Source organism: Arachis duranensis, chromosome 9, assembly GCF_000817695.3.
Source record: "Arachis duranensis cultivar V14167 chromosome 9, aradu.V14167.gnm2.J7QH, whole genome shotgun sequence".
NCBI lineage: Eukaryota > Viridiplantae > Streptophyta > Magnoliopsida > Fabales > Fabaceae > Arachis > Arachis duranensis.
Genome location: NC_029780.3, coordinates 102,519,952 through 102,543,437, shown reverse-complemented (window position 1 = coordinate 102,543,437; position 23,486 = coordinate 102,519,952). Strand labels below are relative to the sequence as shown.

The 23,486-nt window shown below is 36.3% G+C and overlaps 2 protein-coding genes across 5 annotated transcripts; both read left to right on the top strand.

Annotated features, from left to right (window-relative positions):
* The first annotated feature begins 1,987 nt into the window (after positions 1–1,987).
* On the top strand, positions 1,988–21,867 carry LOC107466565 (probable ribosome-binding factor A, chloroplastic). 4 transcript variants are annotated; one of them, XM_052254080.1, is made up of 6 exons: positions 1,988–2,262; positions 3,523–3,906; positions 4,040–4,213; positions 4,531–4,729; positions 5,009–5,126; positions 21,650–21,861. In XM_052254080.1, exons 2-4 carry the CDS (start codon positions 3,544–3,546, stop codon positions 4,666–4,668), a joined length of 675 nt encoding a protein of 224 aa, XP_052110040.1. In that variant the 5' UTR covers positions 1,988–2,262; positions 3,523–3,543; the 3' UTR covers positions 4,669–4,729; positions 5,009–5,126; positions 21,650–21,861. The 4 variants fall into 4 exon arrangements, with proteins under 4 accessions (XP_052110040.1, XP_052110041.1, XP_052110042.1 ...); XM_052254081.1 differs by lacking the exon at positions 5,009–5,126 and having other exon boundaries at positions 21,650–21,867; XM_052254082.1 differs by lacking the exon at positions 21,650–21,861 and having other exon boundaries at positions 4,049–4,213; positions 5,009–5,310.
* LOC107466464 (uncharacterized) lies at positions 15,345–15,896 on the top strand. The gene has a single exon (XM_016085442.1). It carries the CDS (start codon positions 15,345–15,347, stop codon positions 15,894–15,896), a length of 552 nt encoding a protein of 183 aa, XP_015940928.1.
* Positions 21,868–23,486: the final 1,619 nt, after the last annotated feature.

Below are 23,486 nucleotides of genomic sequence, written 5' to 3'. Positions count from 1 at the left end.
CCCTATTCTTATCTTCCCTATTCTTTATAGCTTTCTTTAATTTCTGTTATTCCCCATTCCCATTTACAATTCAGTCATTTATGTTCCAGCACTTTACATTCCTGTCATTTACTTTTCTGTACTTTATTGCTTTCCTTTACTTTTAAGTTATTTACATTTCTTCTATTTAAATTTTTGCACTCCACAATCTCTATTGATTAGCTTGACTAAATTCACCCATTAACTAAAGTTGTTCAATCAATCAATCTATGTGGATTCGACCTCACTCATAGTGAGTTATTATTTGACGATAATTTGGTGCGCTTGCCAGAGAACGGATTCATTTTATATGGGGAGTGAATTCCGGTCATCAAGTACACCAAAATAAGATCAAACAAAACACTTTCCATTAAATTTTCTATACAAAGGATTTCATTACAGGTTAAGGACTCAACAAATAATTGCATATTAAGCAAACTTATACTAATATAACTGTTATGCTATTAGTTGTCATGCTTCATTGTATAAATACATTGCCAACTAAGATAACAACATAAATACAAGAGAAAAAGTCTATGTCATCCCAAGAGCCATCAATAACTACTAGCACTTTTTCCTGACAACTTGTAACTTTATTATTTGCTTCTTCCAAGTTTGCTCCTGATTGTTTGCTTCTTCTAAGCCTGCATCAAATATATATCATACAGTACTAAATAGCGGTCAATTCTAATTACTCAACTAAAGTTTGATTCTTTTCCTATATGTAAATTGGAAAATGTGTTTAATGAAAACTCAATTGGAGTACTAGAATTCAATTCTTTGATACAATAACATAAGAAACTCAATTGGAATTTAAAAAGTACAACGACATTGACGATGTATAAAAGGAACTCATTAATATACATAGTGTAGTAATTGTAAAACATGCTTATAGCCAGCTTATATGCCAAAAAAGACTTACTACAACATTTCATCAAACCTAAAATGGAAGTCACGGAGAAATGAACAATTGGTAAGTTGGGTGAGAGATTGGTGAGCATCAGCATTAAGTGCTGTTACAGTAGCTACAACTAACATTAACATAGTCTATAAAAAGTTTGTATGCGAAAATAAAATTCATTTTACTACTATATTCACTAATAGAAAAAATAAAATAATAAATTAAATAAAATACTAAAGGAAGAGGGAGCGGAGAATTATAATGCCCATATAATTTTCAACTAAAAAGATACAAAATTTAAAGTGTCAAAACAACACTCATTTAAAAAAACATTGAAATTAAGGATTTAAAGGCTTCAAATATTATCCAATTTACATATATGTTTAGTAATCTAACACAATTAACACTCATTCAATGTTACCAATTCTTATTTTTTCAGCATAACAAAAAAAAATTAAGCAACTTTTCTCAACTAATTCTCAATTAAACTTTGGAAGAGCAAGAAATTGATAGGAAGAAGAACATTATACCTGACCTCCATGAAAATTGAACGCATACAGAACGGAAAAGAGGAATTGGCGACAAACAAAACAAGGGATAGAGCCATTCGAGGAAACAAGCATTGGATACGGAGATGGAATAGAAGGTTTAGGGTAGATGCGGCCAGCGTGCAAGGTGAAGACATTTACCTTCTACAACTAGAAGCTCATCACCATTCTCTCTAAGATGACCGATGACCATTTATAAAAGAGGAGAACAATTTAAGAGAAGGAAGTTTTTTGGAGATAGGAATAACTAACAAAAAAATTTTGAAGAAAAAGAGTTTTTATTTTAGTTTTTTTTTTTATTTTTAATATTAATTATTTTTTAATTTAATTTATGAAGATAAAATAATCATTTTTAGTTATGTAGTGTTATTGTGTTTTGCAATCAAATATAGTATTAGACATTATACTAATGTCATGTTTATTATTGTCAAACACTATACATAAATACAAATATTATATGTCTATATCTCAAATATCTATATATTAATGTCTATATTCCAATACATACACAAACCAAACCGAGCCTAAAAAAATATAGCCTAGCCTACTAATCTCTTGTCAGATTCACTCACTCACAGCCCCTCGTCGTCTCCCTCACTGGTTGCGGCGTCTTGCCCTCACCCAAGACCCAACCACTCCTCAGTACTCACACACACTGCCCCCCGGTTCTTTGGGTGCCGCCGCTCGCGTCCGCTCCGCCGTGCTCTGCCTCGCTCGCTCGTCTTCCTTGTCGTCAGTCCTCTTCCCTTCGCCCTCTAAACCCAACTCCCTCCATAACTGCCGTGCTTACATCCGGTAATCCCTCTCCCCTCTCTCCCTCCTCTGATTTATGTTGGATTTTAATAACTTAATCGTGGCAAGGTCTTTATAATGCTTGGTCTTAATTTTGATTTGTACGGTAGGGGAATAAAATGGAAAATCCAGTGTTGCTTATGACTGATTTTGGTGGAATCGTGAATTTCTGTGGCAGTTAACGGAGAAAAAAGGAAAATCCAGTGTTGAATTTCTATAGCATAGGAGAAAGCAGAAAATCCAGTGTTTAAATATTGTTGGAGTCTTTCTGAACCAAGGGATGGATGAAATGTGTTGTATATGTATTTTATTAGATTTATTTTTGGTCTCTTAGAACATCCACGGCAGACAATAATAACTAGATTACACCTTATAGTTTGTACTTGTAATTTATTGGAGTGCTTCATCTCTCTTTTGCTAATTATACTTTCAGTTGAACATCTTTCTTCATTTTTATTCAATTAGATGGTGTAAATTGTAATATTATATATTGTTACTCAATTAATAAGAATTATGGAGAGAATTGGGGAATGGGAAATGGGATCCATGTGGGGACTGCAGGGAGACGGGGAATGGGGATAGGGTTCAATTATCTCCCATGGCGGGGATTGGGCCGGGAACGGGGAGGGTTTTGGGGTTTGGGGACAGGGAGCAGGGAGGCCTCCCCCGCCCTCGCCCCGCCCTGTTGACATCCCTAAAGCAGCATATGAAGGTGTTAAAGATGTGTCTTGATTAAATTTAAAGGGTGCTCATAGTTGCGATTTTATTACCATGATTGAATAATGTTTGGATGTAGATTAGTTTGGTTTTGATAGTAACTTTATGTTGTTTTCTCATCTGTTTTACCTTGAATTCCCCTTCTTTGTATTGGCTTTTCTCATTTTCCTTCCTAGATTTTTCAGTAAAACGAATTATGCTTTTTTATCTTCCTCCGGAGTTGATGTAAAAGCTACGAGTTTACTACCTTGGCAGTTTGGCAATTGTGTAAGCGACATATGAAGGTGTTAAAGGTGTGTCTTGATTAAAGGAGTGCTCCAGCGGATACTGATAGTTGCGATTTTATTACCATGATTAAATAATTTTGGATGTAGATTAGTTTGGTTTTGATAGTAACTTTATGTTGTTTCTCTTCTGTTTTGCCCTGAATTCCCCTTCTTTGTATTGCCTTTGCTCATTTTGCTTCCTAGATTTTTCAATAAAACGAATTATGCTTTATCTTCCTTTGAAGTTTATGTAAAAACTGTGAGTTTATTACCTTGGCAGTTTGGTGAATCTGAGAGAGCAATGACATACCTGCTTTATCCACCACTGATATTACCATGCCCATGTGGATGGCGGAATCACATCCTTGCACCACCAAGCTCAACCGCAACAACAATGAACCCTGTTCAGAGGCGTGGTCTTAGTGGAAGTGTGCAGCCGGGGCAGGATTTTGTTGGTAGGAGTAGGAGTAGGAGCGTGAGGTGCATGGCCAATCCTAGGAGAGTGAAGATGGTGGCGAAGCAGATTCAGAGGGAGCTTTCTGATATGCTCCTCACAGACAAAGTCTTGCAGTTTGCGGTTCTTCCAGAAGCTTCCTTGGGCGCTGACCGCTACCTCTCATCTCTGACCACCATAAGTGATGTTGAAGTCTCTTCCGACTTGCAGGTATACTGTTTTGTGTCTTTTCCATATTCAACAACTTATATTTAGATGATTCCTTGCTCACCTAATTGGTTTGGAACAGCATCAATTTCGCTGTGCTTTGTTTACGTGTAATTTGATTGCTCAACAATGATAGGTGGTTAAGGTGTATGTGTCCGTTTTTGGAGATGAAAGAGGGAAGGAAGTTGCCATGGCTGGATTGAAGTCTAAGGCCAAATACGTCCGCAGTGTGCTCGGTAGGCGTATGAAGCTTCGCTTGACTCCTGAGATACGCTTTATAGAGGATGAGTCTTTTGAGAGAGGAAGCAGGGTAAGATTGTGTTTATATGGTTACACATCTGTTGCTCCTTCCACATTCTCTTCCTCCTCTCTTCTTTATCAAGATCCCAAATTTTGCATTTTTCTTTAGAATACACATAACATAGCTCATAACAAACTTGCTTGTCACTCTTTCTTGTATTCTGGTATAAACATATATGTCATCATCCACCAGCATGCTTCTGTAGCAAGTGCTCACTTATGCATGGCATTTTTTTGCCCCAAGTTTGAGCAACTTTTAGGACACTTTTTGTTTTCTTTTCTGTGAGCGATTACTGATTTGATGCATCCACCATTTCAAAATTTCAGGTGATTGCAATATTAGATAAAATAAAAAATGAGAAGAGTTTGGAGAATCAAAACGGGGAGCTCTCGGATTCATCGGCACATGATGATGATAATTGGGATGATGTAGATCCTGATGAAGGTATCATTTACGTGGACTAGCTGCCTCTCACGGTGCGTCATTATTTTGGCTGTTGATAGACAAAGCATTCAGAGTTGATAGGTATGTTTAATCAAGCATTTATGATTAATTTCTGATGGCTAGTTTTAGTTTACTTTTATTAACTAGACTATACTTTCTTTTGGGGTTGGAGGGGAGGGGCGTTGTGCGACGTACGAGTTTTCTTAGCTTTAGAATGTCTGATTATGGCACCCCAATAGTGTCGTTGCTGTTGCTATTGAAGTTTTCCTACAACTGTAGAGGTCTCTGCATAACCAGAATTTAGAGCAAGAGATTTTGTCATATGTTAAGTACTGAATTCATTAGTTATTGGAAGTGCAGGGAAAGTTGGCTATAGAGTGGGGCTATAAGTTTGGTAGAGATTGATGCCATGCCATTACCCGATCATGAAGCCAACCCAATGTCAACACAGTTGCCCACCCTCGCTAAGAATCATATCGTAAGATTTTCTCTCCTTATGTAACTGTTACCCAGGTTTGGGATGTCAGTATACAAATAGTTTTCCTTAGGTAAGTGGAAACTGGAAATGATAATATTTGCATTTCCCAAGAACTTTATGCTTAATATTGCTGTCCGGATTTAGGTGTCTAACAATATTGCATGTAAATTGTAATTCTAGAGTTTATTTGTGAAGAACACTAGGGAATGAGATCGCCATCGATAAATAGCGTTAAACAATTGTAACTTAAAAACTCCCGAGACAGCAAGACCTCTTTCTGACCACCGGAAATTGTCTCTTGAAGAAGGAATTTCTCCTTCGAACTAAAATTAGAAAAAATTCTGCTTGCATTTTAAAACTTAACTCTTAAGTATAAATTTTAAAATTTATATTTAATCTTTTTAATTGCATAAATACGAAAATCGGTAAGCATATTACTAGTTCCTAATAATTGTGAATAGTGATAAATATTTGGTTACATCTCTTGCTTTGAAAATATACTAACACAACTTTGCTTTTGTGAATAATATTTATATCAAAATAACATTGTTTGTCAACATAAAATAAACAATCACCATATAAAAATATTTTATGGAAGGTTTTAGAAAGGAAGAGAATAAGAATCGCATATATTTTGCAATTAAATACATGAGTTATAACTAGTGTGAAGACTCAATGTGGTGTGATAGAGGAATATTTTTATTGGTATAAGATTACATCAGGGATTATCTTTAAGTCTTTATTTTTTTACATTAGTCTTGGGAGTACTCACAGAGCATATCGAAGAGCTTGTGCTATGGTGTATATTTTTTGCTGATGATATCGTCTTTATAGAAGAGTTAAGGAAAGAGCTAAATAAGAAGTTGGATTTATGGAGAGAAGCTGTAGAAGTCTTTGGTTTGCGCATAAGTCGTAGTAAGACAAAATATATGGAATGTAAGAAAAATTCTAATACAGAGGTGAAGATTGAAAAAAATATCATACGAAAAGTTAAAAGTTTTAATTATTTTAGATGCATCATACAGGATAATAGAGAGATGGAACATGATGCAAATAATAAGATTCAAGCAGGTTGGTCAAAATAGTGGAGTACGTTTGGTTTTATACGTGACAAAAAAAGTGTCTTTAAAACATAAAAGTAAATTCTATCACACTGTTATCAGACTGACTATGCTTTATTGTATAGAGTGTTGGGCGGTTAAAGAGGAGTACGAACATAAGTGTGACAGAGATGAAAATGTTGAGATGAATGAGTGGTCATACGCGATTGGATATAATAAGGAATGAAAATATAAGAGAGAGAGTCAGAGTAGCACTTATTGTGGAAAAGATAGTAGAACCGCGTCTCAGGTGATTTGGACATACGAGAAGAAGACTGACAGAGTGTACCTAGTCAAGAGAGTGGATGAGATGGAAAATAGACAAGAGGTGAAAGACAGATAAAGATCATCAATAAGATGGTAAACATGATCTACATGTAAACGGTTTCTCTGTGGACATAATATATGATAGAGTTTAATAACGTCGTTTAATCAATGTAGCCAATCAAATCAAATTTAGTGGAATAAAGTTTTGTTGTTGTTGTATTACCAATACTAACAAAATAAACGATTATGAAAGATACTCTTACGGATATATGTTCCTATGTTTATTGTCTATCCTCTATCCCATTGTCCTTATGATTGCTGCCCACTTTTCCTATTTGGGGACTCTCTCGGATCACTAAATGGCAAGACCTCTTTACCCAAAGATTCTTATCGCTTTAACATTAGTTGAGATTCTTTTTGGGTTTATTTGCAAAGCATCTCCAGTCAATAATAATAATACTAGACGTGACCTTCCATGTATTCTTACTTCCCTAGCTCCCCCTGAGCCCATGTCTCCAATAAAAGAATCAATATGATTCTTTCCTTCAAAATAAGCAGTTCACACCTGGTTTCACAAATGTACACACACGATGAGCAAACTCGTTGTGAAAAATTTAAAAGTAATATAGGGTTAAGTACGATTTTGGTTTCTAAAGTATAGGTAAAAAATTTTTTTTCGTTTCTAATATTTTTTTGCATACAAAATCGTTTTTAAGATTTAACTTAATTTTAAAATAGTCATTTTAAAATAGTCATTCGGACCAAAATATTCTTCTTCTTTACTAAACTACCCAATTTTTCCTTTCCATCACAGCATCTCTTTTTCTTTTTCTTCTTTTTCATCATCAATAGCACAATAAGAAGAGATCATAAAAACACAAGAAATCAAAGAATAACGAAATCAGAAGAACAATAAAATTAGAAGCACAACAACAACAAATTCAAATAAATAGAATCAAAATTAGAAGTACGGCAACAATAAAAGCCGAATCAAAATCAAAAGCAGAAGAAACAGAAGTCATCAACCTCTGGCCGCTGCTGCCCTCAATGCGCCAGTTCTACTCTCTTTTTTTGTCTTCTTCTTTTTCCTTCCAACCGCCACCCACCGTCGACGTCCGTCGAAAGCCAGCAGTCACCACAAGCACCGCCTCTCCCTTCACATAACACGTCATAGCGCCGCGTGCCACGTCGAGGGATTCGAAGTTGAAGACGACGAACTCGAAGACGACAAACTCGAAGATGCTTTTATCGATCCCACCACTCGTCACTCTCTACCTTCCTAACCTCTCACAACTGACCTCACTCCTCCTACCCCATCGATCCCCAACCCGATCCCAAACCTGCACCCTCCGATCTCCCGAAACTACTGCCCACCACCTTCGATTTTTGGGACAAGGATGAATTCAAAGGCCTCCCCATCGAACACCCTTCCTCCGATCAGAATGCTTCTCATTCCAATCCCACTTAATTAGTGAATAATTAGCTAATAAATTAATTATTAATAAAAAATTAGAAAATTGAATTTTACAGTTTAATGAGAAAAAATTAATTAAAATATAAATTTTGACACTAATTTTAAAGATTTTGACTTAAAATTAGGCCGAGCAGACCAAACCGGACCCAAACTGGGTCCAAGGGCCAAGAACACTCCAAGCTACAAACCCTTGAATTGAATTCAAATCCACATAACTCTCAACTCCAAGTTTCGATTGCCGCACCGTCTGTGGCCACGCATTCACCGCGTTGAGCTCTATAAAGTCCAGTAAATAATTTTGGTAAGGAAACTCGTTTTCATCTCAGCCTCTCATCCTCCATAATTTTAAAAAATTTAAGGGTTTGGTTATTAAAATTTGATGTCTGGTATTTAGGCTCAAATTAAGCTTGAGGGATTAGTGGGTTTTGTTCAATTGAGGCACGGGTAAGGTAAGAATTCTCAAATCCTAGTAAATTCCATGATTATTTGTGGTTGAGTATTGAAATTTTATATATGGATGTAATAATATGTATTAGGAAGTGTATATGTGATTTTGGAACACAATTGTGGAGGTTGGAATATTTGTTGAATTTTGAGTGTTGAAATCTTGGAGGTTGGAAACTTTGGAGGCTGAGTTTTGGTGCCAATTTGAGGTGTCTCTGGTTTAGGGAGAAATCGTTCAATATATGGTTTTGGTTTTCCGTATGTAATATATAATGTTTTCTATAAACTTAGGTTATTGGTGTGAAATTTCTAACCACAAACTAACCGATAAGTGCACTGGTTCGTACCAAGTAATACCTCAGGTGAGTGAGGGTCGATCCCACGAGGATTGATGGATCAAGCAACAATAATTGAGTAATTAGCTTAGTCAGACAAACAGAAAATGGTTTTGAAGATTCAAAAGTATTAACAATAAATTCAGAATATTAGAAAGACATGCAAGTAAATAAGTTGGAAGAACAATATGAAGAAGGCAGTTAAGGTTTCAGAGTTATCTATTTTTCGGATTGACTTTTCTTATTAATTTATTTTAATCATGCGAGATTTAATTCATGGCGAACTATATGTGACTAGACCCTAATTCCTTAGAACTTTCTAGTCTCCTCTAAAATTCATCAACCGCCAATTTCTTGGTCAATTAATTCCAATTAGAGGGTGAAGTTTAATTCTAGTTATTATGCCACAAAAATCCTAATTACCCAAATATAAGAGGATTATATGTCACGTATCCCGTTAAATTTAGATAATTATAAATTTAGGAGAATATGTTTTCAAGTTGTTGTTCAAGTAAAGAGTTTTTCTAAGTTATACAAGAACTCAATTAGAAAGAGGGTCATACTTCCGTTCCACCCAATTTCATAAAATAAAGAGCGGAAACAATTCTTGACTTATAAATCAAAACATGAATTAAAAGACAAAAAAATAGAATCAATCCATACAAATAGACAGAGCTCCTAACCTTAACAGTGGAAGTTTAGTTGCTCATGGCTCAGAGAAAACTAGGATTCAGGTAAACTGTAATTTACAGAATGAAAATGGAATAATCTGAAAGAGAAGTGTCTTTTCTCTTTTATATCTAATCCTAATTAATTTAAAATCTAATTTCTAAAATTAAAATAATATCTTTTCCTATTTTAAAACAATTTAAATTTAAATCAGAATTAATTAAATAATCCGCGCTGTGAGGACCACTTGGGGACGTTAGGCGCGCCTTACTTGGTGCTAAATGGCGCCTTACTTGGGCCAATGAGTAAGGCTTGCGCCTTACTAGAGTGGTGAGGTAAGCATGGCGCCTTACTTAGACCTTCCCGAGAGGAGAGGCAGTTTCTGCGCCTAACTTAGAATACCATGCGCCTAACTTGTTCCTTGGCCTTCAAACCTTGCGTGTTGTTGTTGTGTCTTGCGCCTAACTTGAGAAATCTCAAGTTAGGCAGCCTTGGCAGAGTTGATGGAAGAGAAGTATGGACTATTATATATCGTTGGAAAGCTCTGGAAGTTAGCTTTCCAACGCTACTGGAATCACGTCCATTGGACCTTTGTAGCTCGAGTTATTTAGGTTTGAGTGCAGAGAGGTCAGGGTTGACAGCATCATTCGCCTTCTTCTCTTTTTCTGCGGAAACTCCATCAAATACAGCCAAATGCTACCTAAAATAAACAGAACCACACAAGACTCAAAGTAGCATCCATAGTGGCTAAAAGATAATTAATTCTTGATTAAACTCAACAAGTTAAATGCAAATTCATTAGGAAAGGATAGGAAAGATGCTCGCACATCACAACACCAAACTTGAATTGTTGCTTGTCCTCAAGCAACCAAAACTAATATAAGCTTAGGATGTGAATTTGCATGAGAGTGAGAGTTTAATGAAACTCATGTCTCTTCTTATAATGGGGTTTACAACTGCAATCCTGAATAGTTTTGGCATCTCACTCTCCTTTGAATCAGAAGGATGTCATTGTCATTCGGAATTAGAATCTGGAGAATATTATGAATTCTCTAATCTTTTGTACTTCAATTTAATCATTGAACACAGCAAATTTTCTTTGCTTCTCTTTTCTTTGGTGCTTTGCACCTTGAGCCTAGCCGTGACTTTAAATATTTTGTCTCAAGCTTCACTTGACACAGAAACACCACAAGCACTTAATTGAGAAACTCTCTTTAAGTTCTGATTTTTCTTTCAGTTACTCCCAGACAATGGTGCTCAAAGCCTTTGGCATACTCTGTTAAATGCGATTGATCTCGACTCTTAGTGTTCTGTCTTAAGGATTACTTGACACACTCACACTACAAACATATGACCAGGGAAACAACTCTTTGAGCTTTTAATCATGTCTGATCTCCTTAGTCATTGATGTCCAGAGCCTTAGACCTTGCTTTTATTTTTTTATTTTGCTGTTTCTTTTGCTTCAAGGATTAAACTTTCACTTATTGCAGAGAATTCATAATAGTTTTCTAAATTCCTATTCCTTGTACATCAACATTCTTTGATTCAAATTTAAATATGCATTGTTCATGTCATGCATTCAGAATCACAGAATATACCACCACATTTGGATAAATGAGACTCCTATTAAGAATAAACTCAATTTCTCAAGCAATACATCACTTCTTTTCTTTTCTTTTTAGATTCAAGTTCAGTGAGTGGTACATGAGACACTTTCCAGAATTAAAGCGAATAACAGAAATTTCTAAAAATGGTAGACTTAAACTAAAACCTAGGAACTTAAATAATAAAGTATCATCCAGCAAATAAAGCAAAATAACAGAAAACAGGAATATATTAAAGTAATGGTAAACTATTATAGAAAGTGAAAAGAACTAGACCACCTCAATCTCCTTCGTGGGGATCTCTCTCCTCAGGCTGTGCTCCGTGAGATCCTCTCAGGCGGCTGTAGTCCTGTCGCAGCTGATGAATCTCCTGTCGCTGAAATTCCTAAGCAGCCCGCATCTCATCAAGGGTGGTGCAGATGTGTGCCCAACGGCTATCTGTACCGCTTTCATCTCCTTCACATACGCGGTGTGTTGCTGCCAGCGGCTGTCGTTCGCGACTCTCATCTGCTCGAGGGAGGTGGTGAGCTGCTGCCAATATTCCTGAGGAGGGTCATGCTGTCTTTGCGGTGGTGGCTGATCCTGTTGGGCCTCCTCCTCACCCTGCTCTTCCAGGCGGACTCTGTGCTGTTCTCTGTGGCTCTCCATTCTTTTCTTTGTGATTGGTTTTTCAACAGAGATGGGGACAACATTCTCCATCTTTACCCCTGCTGCTTCACACAGGTGGTATATCAGATGTGGGAATCCGATACTAGCTCTCTTATAGGGGTTGGAGGCAATCTTGTATATCTACTCTGGAATAATATCCTCCACCTCCACCACTTCTCCCTGTATGATGCTGTAAATCATGATAGCCCGGTCCACAGTTCATTCGGACCAGTTGCTATTAGGCATGATGGACCTTCGAATGAAATCCAACCATCCTTTAGCTAAAAGGACTAAATCAGCACTCTTCAAGTGATTCGGCTTTCCCTCAGCACCTAACCTCCACTGAGAACCCGGAATGCATAATTTTTCAATGACCAGACCCAGCTCTTGATTATGGTCCATTCGCCAACTGTAACTGGGTGCTAGCTGAGGTGGACTTAGCAGGTGGAGGACTTCTCTGACGCATTTTGGAGAGAATCTAATGGTTTTGCCTCTTACATAACATTCATAAGTCTTCTCATTTACTCCCTCAACGTCTTTGTATGTGATCCAGAGGTTTCCATAAAACTCTTGGACCATTAATTGCCCAACCTCTATGTGCAAATTGCACATAAAATTCCACCCTCTTCTGTCAATTTGAGATTGGATTTCCGAATAGTCATCCGGATTCAGTGCAAATCTTACCTTCGGAACCACAGGCCTCTTTATAGTGTTCTCAAAAAAATTTTCTTCATGAAGTTTGGACTTGAATTTGTGCGTGTCATGAGAACTAGTGGCCGGCTCCTTTTCCTTTCTTTTCCTTGAAGGCGTGTTAGTCTTGGGTGCCATTACAACAGAAAAATAGAAAGAAAAACAAGAAGCAGAGCGACAACACCAAACTTAAAATTTTTGCTCGTCCCCGAGCAACTAAAGAAATACAAAAGGGGAGAAGAAAGAAAAATAGAAATTCAAATAACAGAAATAAAAGTATCCTTTTTGTTTTTTTTTTTGAATGTGAAAAGAGGGAAAAAAGAAAATAAAAGAGAAAACAGAAGAAGGGGGAAGGGGGTTGGACAGGGGCACGGTGAAGGTTGAGAGGAAGAAGGTTGAAGGTTGTTGGCTTAGGGATGAAGGAATGTGGATAGAAATTGCGTTACTTGGGCATTTCATATCATATCATATCTTATTTACCCCCTTATATATATTTATATATGTAACCCCCTCATCCCCATATATTCCCAGGCCCTTACTCCCCTCTTCCCAAGCACAACCCGTGACCCTCTTCCCCCAAGACCCACCCGTGACACCCCCCTCCCAACACAAGTTCCTGAACCGAACCCAACCCCTATATAAACACCAGCACTTCTCCTCTCAAACCACACCTAGCTTCATACATTCATCTCTTCCTCTTTCAACACCCCTCCTCCCTTTTCCGTGATCAATCCCCACCTACCCCCTCATCTATATAAGCCTACTTCTTTCCCCCTTCAACCCACAACCCTTGTCTTTCTTCAGCAAAAAAAGCAACGCAATTTTTTTTTTAGGGATGAAGGAATGTGAGATTTCTCAAGTTAGGCGCAGCCTTGGCAGAGTTGATGGAAGAGAAGTATGTAGTATTATATATCGTTGGAAAGTTCTAGAAGTTAGCTTTCCAACGCCACTGGAATAACGTCCATTGGACCTCTGTTGCTCGAGTTATTCAGGTTTGAGTGCAGAGAGGTCAGGGTTGACAGCATCATTCGCCTTCTTCTCTTTTTCTGCGGAAACTCCATCAAATCCAGCCAAATGCTACCTAAGATAAACAAAATCACACAAGACTCAAAGTAGTATCCATAGAGGCTAAAAGATAATTAATTCTTGATTAAACTCAACAAGTTAAATGCAAATTCATTAGGAAATGATAGGAAAGATACTCGCGCATCAGTTATATGACCAGATAGGTTGAATTGTGTGTTTGCTGCATATTTAGTGGTTTTAGTTAATGTAATATGTGTTGATTTGATGTGGATATTCATTAGATTGGTGAATGATATGAATGTGGTGGATGGTTGATGAAATGATGATTTTAATGCACAAGAATGATATATTGATGATTGAGTACAAGGTTGTATTGAATGTGAATTGTTGAGGTTAAACTTGTTGAAGTTGTGTATTGGGGTGCTGTGAAATGAATGTGAGTATTAGGACGTAGTTTAGTATATTTCAATGTTGTTTAAAAGCTTGGAGTGCTGGTTTTGAGCTATGGAATTGTTACAAATAGAGGTTTGATATTTGTTGAGAAAAGATTAGTTTTGACCGAACTTCGGCGAGCTATAACTCGGCTCACGGACTCCCGAACTTTTTCAACTTGTCATAAATGAAAATTGTGTTCGTGAAGTTGACGCCGTTCGAAGAACGAACTAAAAATGATTTCTAATGGAAAAATTATGTGCATCGGAAGTTTGGTGTGTAAAGGCGGATTCTGCAGCACTTAACAAGTTATACGCGAGCACACACGTGACGTGGGTATTTTATTCTATTTTAATGTCCCGGTACGCGAGAGGGTGAATGCGTATGCGAGAATGTAAATGTAAGGGGTTGCGTATGTGAACACTTGCACGAGACACGAGCATTTTATTCTGTTTTAATGTCCCGCGTACGCGGGAGTGCACATGCGTATGCAAGCAGGGTAAAAATGCACCCTCGCGTACGCAAGACCATGCATGCGTACGCAGGACCCTGTTTTTCAGCAACATTTTATATTGTGATTTTAACATGATTTCAAACTTCTAAACCTCTATTTTTACTCTCCAAGACCATAAAACTTAGTTGTAATGATAATGATCGGAGTTGAACTATGAAGGGGGTGGTAACTTGAAAGTGAAGAAAGTTTGAGATATGATGAACTATGATTGAGAAGTGCGAAAATGTTATATAATTGATATATTGGCTTGTGCACTTCTTATTATCTGAGATACGAGTTTCTCTAAGTAGTGGCTTGTTAGCACTTGCTCTAGGTCGAGACTCGACACTCTGTTGATCATACGTTGCAAGATGTGGCCGGACAGTTTAACTCCTAGGAAATTCTCCCAATGAGTTGAATTTGATTATGATTGAGAAAAAGCTACACATAGACTCTTGGGGATGCGTGCATAAGAGACTGTCCAGGGTTAGCTATCGGATGTGTCGGGCTAGCTTTATAACCGACAGATGAAACTCATCGGCCATACGACATGCATACATCATATGCATATGTGTGTTTTGTTTGATTGTGCATTGTTTGGGCTTGCCTATGTGATTATTATGCTTACCTGCTATATTTGCTACTTGCCGTATCTATATCCTACTTGTGTTTGCTTTGTCTGTATTGCTTGTCTATGTACCGGAGTTTTTGGAGGATTGGAAGAAGGCGAGAAGTTGAGGGAATAAATAGAATTGAGTTAGACTTAGGAACCTTAGATAGCTCACCTTGTATTAAGGTTTTAAACTTTAACTCTAAACTTTATATCTGAAAGTCGGAGTTCTAGGATTGCCTCTAGCTTTTTCGGGACTTTATATATTATGTATGCTGACACCATTACCATGCTGAGAGATCTGAGACACTGATTAGAGGTAACTGTGAAAAGATTGGTAAAACTTTAAATGCCTTATTTGATACTGGAGCATCACACTTGTTTATAGCATTCGAGAAGGCTAGTGAGTTAGGACTGAAGATAGTTATGTTAGCCTATGAATTGAGAGTGTATAATGCTACTTCTAAAGCTATTGTGACTAGATTAGGCTGTCACCAAGTTCCGTTCCGAGTTAAACAACGAGATTGTGTCTATGATCTGATTTGTCTGCCGATGACTGGTCTTGATCTCATTTTGGGATTGGATTGGTTATCTAAGAATCGCGTTATGCTTGATTATTTTGAACGGTCGTTGCAATTTATTTCGGAAGGGTCGGAAGGACCGGTTATGGCGAAGGGTTACTATCTGAACTCCGTTATAATAAACTCTAATGGGTGTGAATGTCAGGGTGTTATGCTATTAGCTGCAAATGTGTTGGGAAAGAAGCAAAGTTTAGATCGGATTCCGATTGTGAACGAATTTCCTGAAGTATTTTCATTCGACATTCCCGAATTTCCTCTTTCTCGAGAAATTGAATTTGCGATTGAGTTGGTGCTTGGAGCTGGGCCAATCTCAATTTCTCCTTATCGAATGCCGCCATTGGAATTAACTGAACTTAAATCTCAGCTGGAAGAATTAATGAGTAAAAATTTCATCTGATCGAGTGTTTCTCTATAAGGAGTGCCAGTATTACTACTGAAAAAGAAGGATGGGAGTATGCATTTGTGTGTGGATTATCGACAATTGAACAAGGTCACTGTGAAAAATAAACATCTGTTACCAAGAATCGAGGATCTGATGGACCAATTGCAGCGTGCTGGAGTATTTTCTAAGATTGACCATAGATCTGGTTATCACCAGATAAGGGTGAGAGACGAAGACATTCCGAAGACAGCTTTTAGAACTCGTTATAGCCACTATGAATATACGGTAATGTCTTTCGGGTTAACCAATGCCTCGCTGGTGTTTATGGACTACATGAACCGGATTTACTGTCTGTTCTTGGACAAATTCGTCGTCGTCTTCATTAATAACATCCTCATCTATGCCAAAACCGAAGAAGAATATGCGGAGCACTTGCGGATTGTGCTACAGATTCTGAAGGAAAGAAAATTGTACGTGAAGCTATCTAAATACGAATTCTAGAAGGATGAGGTGAAGTTTCTTGGTTATGTGGTAAGTCAACAAGGAATTGCTGTGGATCCTACTAAAGTTGAGACGATAATGAACTGGGGGTGACCAACCTCAGGAGTTTCTTAGGTTTGGTGGGTTACTACCAAAGGTTTATCAAAAGTTTTTCACAACTTGCGTTGCCTTTAACTAAGCTGACCAGGAAAGACACGTCGTTTAGACCTCTGAATACGAGGAAATTTTTCAAGCATTGAAGCAGAAATTAACTACAGCGGCTGTGTTGGTGTTGCCTGAGCCTAATGAACCTTTTGAGGTATACTGTGACGCATCATTGAAGGGTCTGGGGTGTGTGCTGATGCAATACCATAATGTCGTGGCATACGCTTCACGGCAGTTGAGACCGCACAAAATGAATTATTCAACTCACGATCTAAAACTTGCTGCGGTTGTGTTTACTCTGAAAGTTTGGAGACATTATCTGTATGGCGTCAAGTTTCAAGTCTTCTTGAACCACAAGAGTTTAAAGTATCTTTTCAATCAGAAAGAACTGAATATGCGTTAGAGGAGGCGAATAAAGTTGCTAAAGAATTATGATTTCGAGTTAACTACCATCCAGGAAAAGATAATTTCGTGGTAGACGCTTTGAGCCGAAAGTCGTTATGTGTTGCTTGGATGATACTTTGAGAAGAATAGTTGCTAAAATCATTTGAGAATCTGAACTTGGATGCCAGAGAATGTCTAGAACTCTATGTTTAAGTCAATTGCAAGTTTCAAGTGATTTTAATTCTGAAATCTTAAAAGCTTAACAAGACGATCAGGAGTTACAGAAAATGTTGTCAGCAATTGAAAAAGGAAACCGATGGGGAGTTTCGTGGGATAGAGACGGAATATGGAGGTATAATGGTTGGATTTGCGTGCCGAATGTTGGGAATTTGAGGCAAGATATCTTGAAGGAGGCACATAGGAGCGGGTTCTCTATCCACCCGAGAAGTACCAAGATGTACCATGATCTGAAGGCGATGTTTTGGTAGCCAAGAATGAAGGGTGATGTAGCGTCACACGTTTCTAAGTGCTTAACCCGTCAGAAAGTCAAAATTGAACACCAGAAACCATATGGAGTGCTTCAACCTTTAGAAATTTTACAATGGAAATGGGAGAGAATCGCAATGGATTTTTTGTCAGGTTTGCCAAGAACTCGAGCTGGATTTGACACTGTTTGGGTGATTATGGATAGACTGACAAAGTTGGCTCACTTTTTACCTGTTCGGATGAATTGTACCTTAGAAGAGCTAGCATGTTTGTACATCAAGAAAATTGTAAGGTTGCATGGCGTGCCTACCACCATAATCTCCGAGAGAGATCCTCGTTTCACTTCTAGATTCTAGGGGAGCTTTCCAACGGGAGTTTGGGACTTAGTTGAGCTTAAGTACGGCGTACCATTCTCAAACGGATGGCCAATTGGAGAGGACAATCCAAACCTTAGAGGATTTGTTGAGGGCTTGTGTTTTAGACCAGCTAGCAAGCTGGGATCGGTATATGCCGCTATGGAGTTTGCGTAGAACAACAGTTACCATGCGAGCATCGGAATGGTTCCGTATGAGGCGCTGTACAGAAAAAAATATCAATCTCTGCTATGCTGGTATGAAGCTGGGGAAACAAGCTTGTTAGGGCCTGAGTTGGTAGCTGAAACTACCGAACAAATCCAGAAAGTCTGAAATTGAATGCTTACTGCTCAGAGCCGCTAGAAAAGCTACGATGATCAAAGGCAAAAGCCTTTAGAGGCTGAGGAAGGAGAGCATGTGTTCGTAAAGGTCACACCAACAACCGGATTGGGTAGAGAGATAAAAACCAAGAAGCTAAACCCTCGTTATATCGATTCATTTCATATTCTAAAGAGAATTGGACCAGTACCTTACCGAATAGCCTTACCTCCGCATCTTTCGAACCTGCACGACGTATTTCACGTGTCGCAGCTTTGGAAGTATACTCCTAATGCCAGTCATATCCTAGAACCTGACTCGGTTCAAGTAAGAGAAGATTTGACACTTCAAGTAATTCCGGTTAGAATTAACGACACCAGCATCAAACGATTATGCAGAAAAGAGGTTTCATTGGTTAAAGTCGCTTGGATTCAGGATGGAATTGAGAATCATACTTGGGAATTTGAATCCGAAATGCGGAAGGATTATCCATACTTATTTTCAGGTAACTAAATTTGATTTTGTGAGCAAAATTCTTATTTAGGTGGATAGGATGAAATCCCGCATAATTAGTGAATAATTAGCTAATAAATTAATTATTAAACAAAAAATTAAAAAATTAAATTTTATAGTTTAATGAGGTGAAATTAATTAAAATATAAATTTTGACACTAATTTTAAATATTTTAATCCAAAATTAGTCTGAATCGGGTCTAAATCGAGACCAAGGGCCTAACTACTTATGCATATGAGCTTCAACTCATTTGCCTTCCTCTTCATATGAGAAACGCTGAAACGCTCAGTAAAAGAGGGGAAGACCACTCCCAAGTTACAAACTCTTGAGTTGAATTCAAATCCACGTAACTCTCAACTCCGAGCTCCGATCGCTGCACCGTCTGCAGCCATGCATTCACCATATCGAACTTTACAAAGTCCGGTAACTAATTTCGGTAAGAAACCTCGTTTCATCTCAGCCTCTTAACCCCCCCTAATTTTAAAAAATTTGGGAGTTTGGTTATTGAAATTTGATGTCTTGGTATTTATGCTCAAATTAAGCTTGAGGGATTAGCGGATTTTGTTCAATTGAAGCATAGGTAAGGTAAGGATTCTCAAATCCTAGTAAATTCCTTGATTATTTGTGGTTGAGTATTGAAATTTTATATATGGATGTAATAATATGTATTAGGAAGTGTATATGTGATTTTGGAACACAATTGTGGAGGTTAGGAGCTTGGTTGAACCTTGAGTGCTGAAATCTTGGAGGTTAGAAACTTTAGAGGCTGGGTTTTGGTTCCAATTTGAGGTGTCTTTGGTTTACGGAGAAATTGACCAAGGTATGATTTTGATTTCTCATATGTAATATATAATGTTTTGTAAAAATTTAGGCTAAACGACTTAGGAAAGGTTAAATTGTGTGTTTGGTGCATATTTAGTGGTTTTAATTAATGTAATATGTGTTGTTTGATGTGGATATTCGTTAGGTTGGTGAATGATATGAATGTGGTGGATGATTGATGAAATGATGATTTTAATGAACAAGAATGATATACTGATGATTGAGTATAAGGTTGTATTGAATGTGAATTGTTGAGGTTAAACTTGTTGAAGTTGTGTATTGGGGTGCTATAAAATGAATGTGAGCATTGGTATGTGGTTTGGTATATTTTGATGCTGTTTTAAAAGCTTGGAGTGTTGGTTTTGAGCTATGGAATTGGTAAAAATAGAGGTTTGAGATTTGCTGAGAAAAATTGATTTTTGACCTAATTTCAGTGAGTTACAACTCGACTCATGGACTCCCAAACTTTTCCAAACTTGTCTTAAATGAAAATTGGGTCCGTGAAGTTTTGGGCCGTTCGAAGAACGGACTAAAAAGATTTCTAACAAAAAAGTTATGCACGTCAAAAGTTTGATGTGTAAAGGTTGATTCTCCAGCACTTAAAATTTTTTTGTAATACAATACTACCTCTGTTTTACTAAAGCTCTATGTGGTAGGGTGTTATATTATGGTATCAGAGCAGTTCATTCCTGTAGAGCCTGAGGGACTGATTGACTATATTTCTAAGCATACTCTGGGTGTTTATACATGCTAAATTAGATTATCTAACTGATATATGTGGCATGAATATTCATAAGTATGTACTTGGGACTTTGAAACATTAGACTTACGATATTGAAAATGAAACGTGTGAGTCCCGCATCACCATCTCTTAATCAGAGTATTAACTAATGTCGACTGACATTGGATTACTCCATTCTGAAAAATGTGATAAAAATCAGTCTCCTGTAAAATGTCCCTCCACAATTTGATTGTACGGACCCGATGACAATAAATGATCACATATTAACATTCATGAACCCTACAAAACATAGACATATATCACATTAATCAAATATAACCATAATTAGTTAATTAATAATATTTAACATCTTCTCATTCTCATTATCACATAAACAATAAAATATAATTATATTAACAATTATATTATTAACTACTCAAAATATACTACATCTATATTTCAAAAATTTCACATTATACTTATTAGCTTCTAACAATAATTAATAAAATTAAAATAAATCTAAAATATAAATCTAATTATTATTATTACATCCATTAAAATTATATTTTCTAATAAGATTGTGACAAATATAGTTTCGTTTAGATTACATTAGAAATAACTTATTTTGTATTATATAAAATTTTAGTACTGAATTAGTATTATATTTTTTCTTGCTTATATTTATAAGGTTTAATTACTCTGTTAGTCCCTATAGTTTCGCGAAATTTTTAATTAGGTCCCTATACTTTTTTTTTCCTTTTAATTGAGTCCTTACACTAATTTTTTTTTAATTGGGTCCCTACACTTTTTTTCCTTTTATTTAGGTTCCTATACCAATTCTTTTTTTTAGTTGGGTCCTTATAAAATTAAGCTAATTACTACTAAGAAGAACTTAATTGAAAAAAAAATTAGTGTAGAGACTCAATTAAACAGAAAAAAAGTATAGGGACCTAATTAAAAATTTTACAAAATTATAGAGACCAACAGAGTAATTAAACCTAATAATAATAATAATATACCTCAGTTAATTAATACTTACTCACTTCACTAACTAAATTATTATATTTAAACAACTTCAAAATTTTAACTAACTTTCAGTCCAATACAATAAAATAAATATTAATTACACATCTATCTAATAACAATACACACTAATTAATAATTAAATATCTAAATAATATATTTATAATAAAATTAATTTAATTATTATTCAAAAATCTTTAAAATTTATTTTATTTTGCTGTTGGCTTCTAACAATTAATAACAATATTAATATTAATATTAATACATACCTACAATCTATTTAATAATAATTTCTACAATAAACTAATCGTTAATGTTATCATTATTATTTAGATTAAATCAAATTATTTGGTAATAAAAAACTTATATAATCAAAATGACTAAGATAATTAATAATGTAAAATTTTGGACAATTAACTTTTTTTTATTTTTGGTCTCCTTGACATTGTTGATTGTTGATTTTTGGTTTTCCTTGCCGCTGTTTCTTGTTAAATTTTTGCAGGTTCAATGAAAGAAGAGAAGGGAAAAATGTGAGATTGGGCATGCTGGAGAGTGAAGACATAGGTGGGTGGGGTTAGTTGATTTCAAAGTGGGGCTGAGCCTGTATGCAAGATGCGTTGGTACATAAATTAGATGGTTCGATTTGTGTATTTCAAATTCTGTAATTAGATCATTCGATTAATTTTCTTTAAATTAGACCGTCCGGTTTTTTTATCGCATCCACCATACTTCTGTGAAACACGCTAGATCCCAATAACGCAGTTATATACCATGTTTATCTCCATATCAAAATTAAAAAAAAGTGTACAATTGTGTTTACAAAAAATTAATAGTTAAAAATCGTTATATGATAATTCAATTAACTTTATTAAATTATTTGACGGTTATTAAATATTAATTTTATATAAAAATAATTATATATAAATTTTTACTTTTATTTTTTAGGACTTAACTATGTTATATCTTTACTCTTTAGATATAAATTAAGATGGTTATTAATAAAATTTTTTAATTTTTATTTCAGAAATATCTAATAAATATATTAAAAATTTAATTTTTTATTTTTTAAACTAATAAATTTACCTTATGTGAATATTTTCTTAGCTAAATCATATTTTTTAGGGATAAATATTGTTTTGGTCGTCCCTAACGTTTAGGGTCGAAATTAAATTCGTCCCCAACGTTATTTTGGATTTAAAATCGTCCCCAACGTTTTAAAACGGTATTAAAATCGTCCTTTTTAATAAAATTTTTTTCTAAATGACAAAATGGCCCATTTTTCACCCGTTCTTCTTCTATTAACAAATTCAAACTACAAATCCTTCTTCTTCTTCTTATTCTATTAACAAAATTCAAACTACAAATCCTTCTTCTTCCATTAACAAAATTTAAAATTACAAATTCTTAAATATAATTAACAAAACTCAAGATTGTGATGAACAAAAACAAGAACAAAAATTAAGAAATTAGAGATTGTGATGAACAATATCAAATTCTCAAATCCAACAACAACAACAATAACAGATTCAGATTAAAAAAAAAAAACAAAAAGAATGAAAAAAATAACAGCATCTATAAGCAATCCAGAAACAACAACAGAATAAAAACAAGAACAAAAATTATTCTTTAAATCCAACAACACCAACAACAACAAATTCAAATTTTAAAAAAAATAAAAAACGGAAAATGAAAAAAGCAACAGGAATCCGGAAACAAGAACATAAAAAAATAAAAACAAAGATTAGAGAAAAGGTGGTTGCAGTAGCAGCAGCGACGTAGGGAGGGGAACAGCTCGGCGACGACCTCCTTCAGCCTCGACGGAAACCACTGCAAGGTTTGTGATGAATTTGAAAATTAGGGATTGTGATAAATTTGAAAATTAGGGATTGTGATGAATAAGAATAGGAATTAGGAACTTGAATCTTAATTTACCTGTGATTGTAGAATTGCGTGGTGGTGGTGACAGTGAATCTAGATAGCGAAGAGTAGGAAAGGAAGGGGAAGGGAGGCACGGCGGTAATGCTGGAAACGCGAGGAACACGATGACCACCACCACCACCTCTCCGACGACGACGAGGGTAAGGGCCAGGTGCGATGAGGCAAGGCGAGGCGAAGCGAGGGCAATGCGCGGTGAAGCATGGGCGAAGGGGAAGGCGAGGCGTGGCGAGGTGAGGTCAAAGGGGAGGGCGTCGGCGACCACGACGGCGACGGCGAGACTTTCTTCTCTCCTCTCTCTCTCTCTCTCTCTCTGAGTCTCTGCTCTGAGTTTCTGCTTCTCTCTTCTCTGAATGTGAGTGAGAAGAAGTGAAGAACGAAGAAGAACCTTGTTTCTCTCTCTA

Excerpts from the sequence above, each read along its gene's own strand:
- LOC107466464 (XM_016085442.1), top strand. The coding sequence starts at position 15,345 with ATGTTAGCCTATGAATTGAGAGTGTATAATGCTACTTCTAAAGCTATT.
- LOC107466565 (XM_052254081.1), top strand. The coding sequence starts at position 3,544 with ATGACATACCTGCTTTATCCACCACTGATATTACCATGCCCATGTGGA. Across the intron at positions 3,907-4,039 it reads AAGTCTCTTCCGACTTGCAG|GTGGTTAAGGTGTATGTGTC; the intron begins GTATACTGTTTT and ends CAACAATGATAG. Across the intron at positions 4,214-4,530 it reads CTTTTGAGAGAGGAAGCAGG|GTGATTGCAATATTAGATAA; the intron begins GTAAGATTGTGT and ends TCAAAATTTCAG.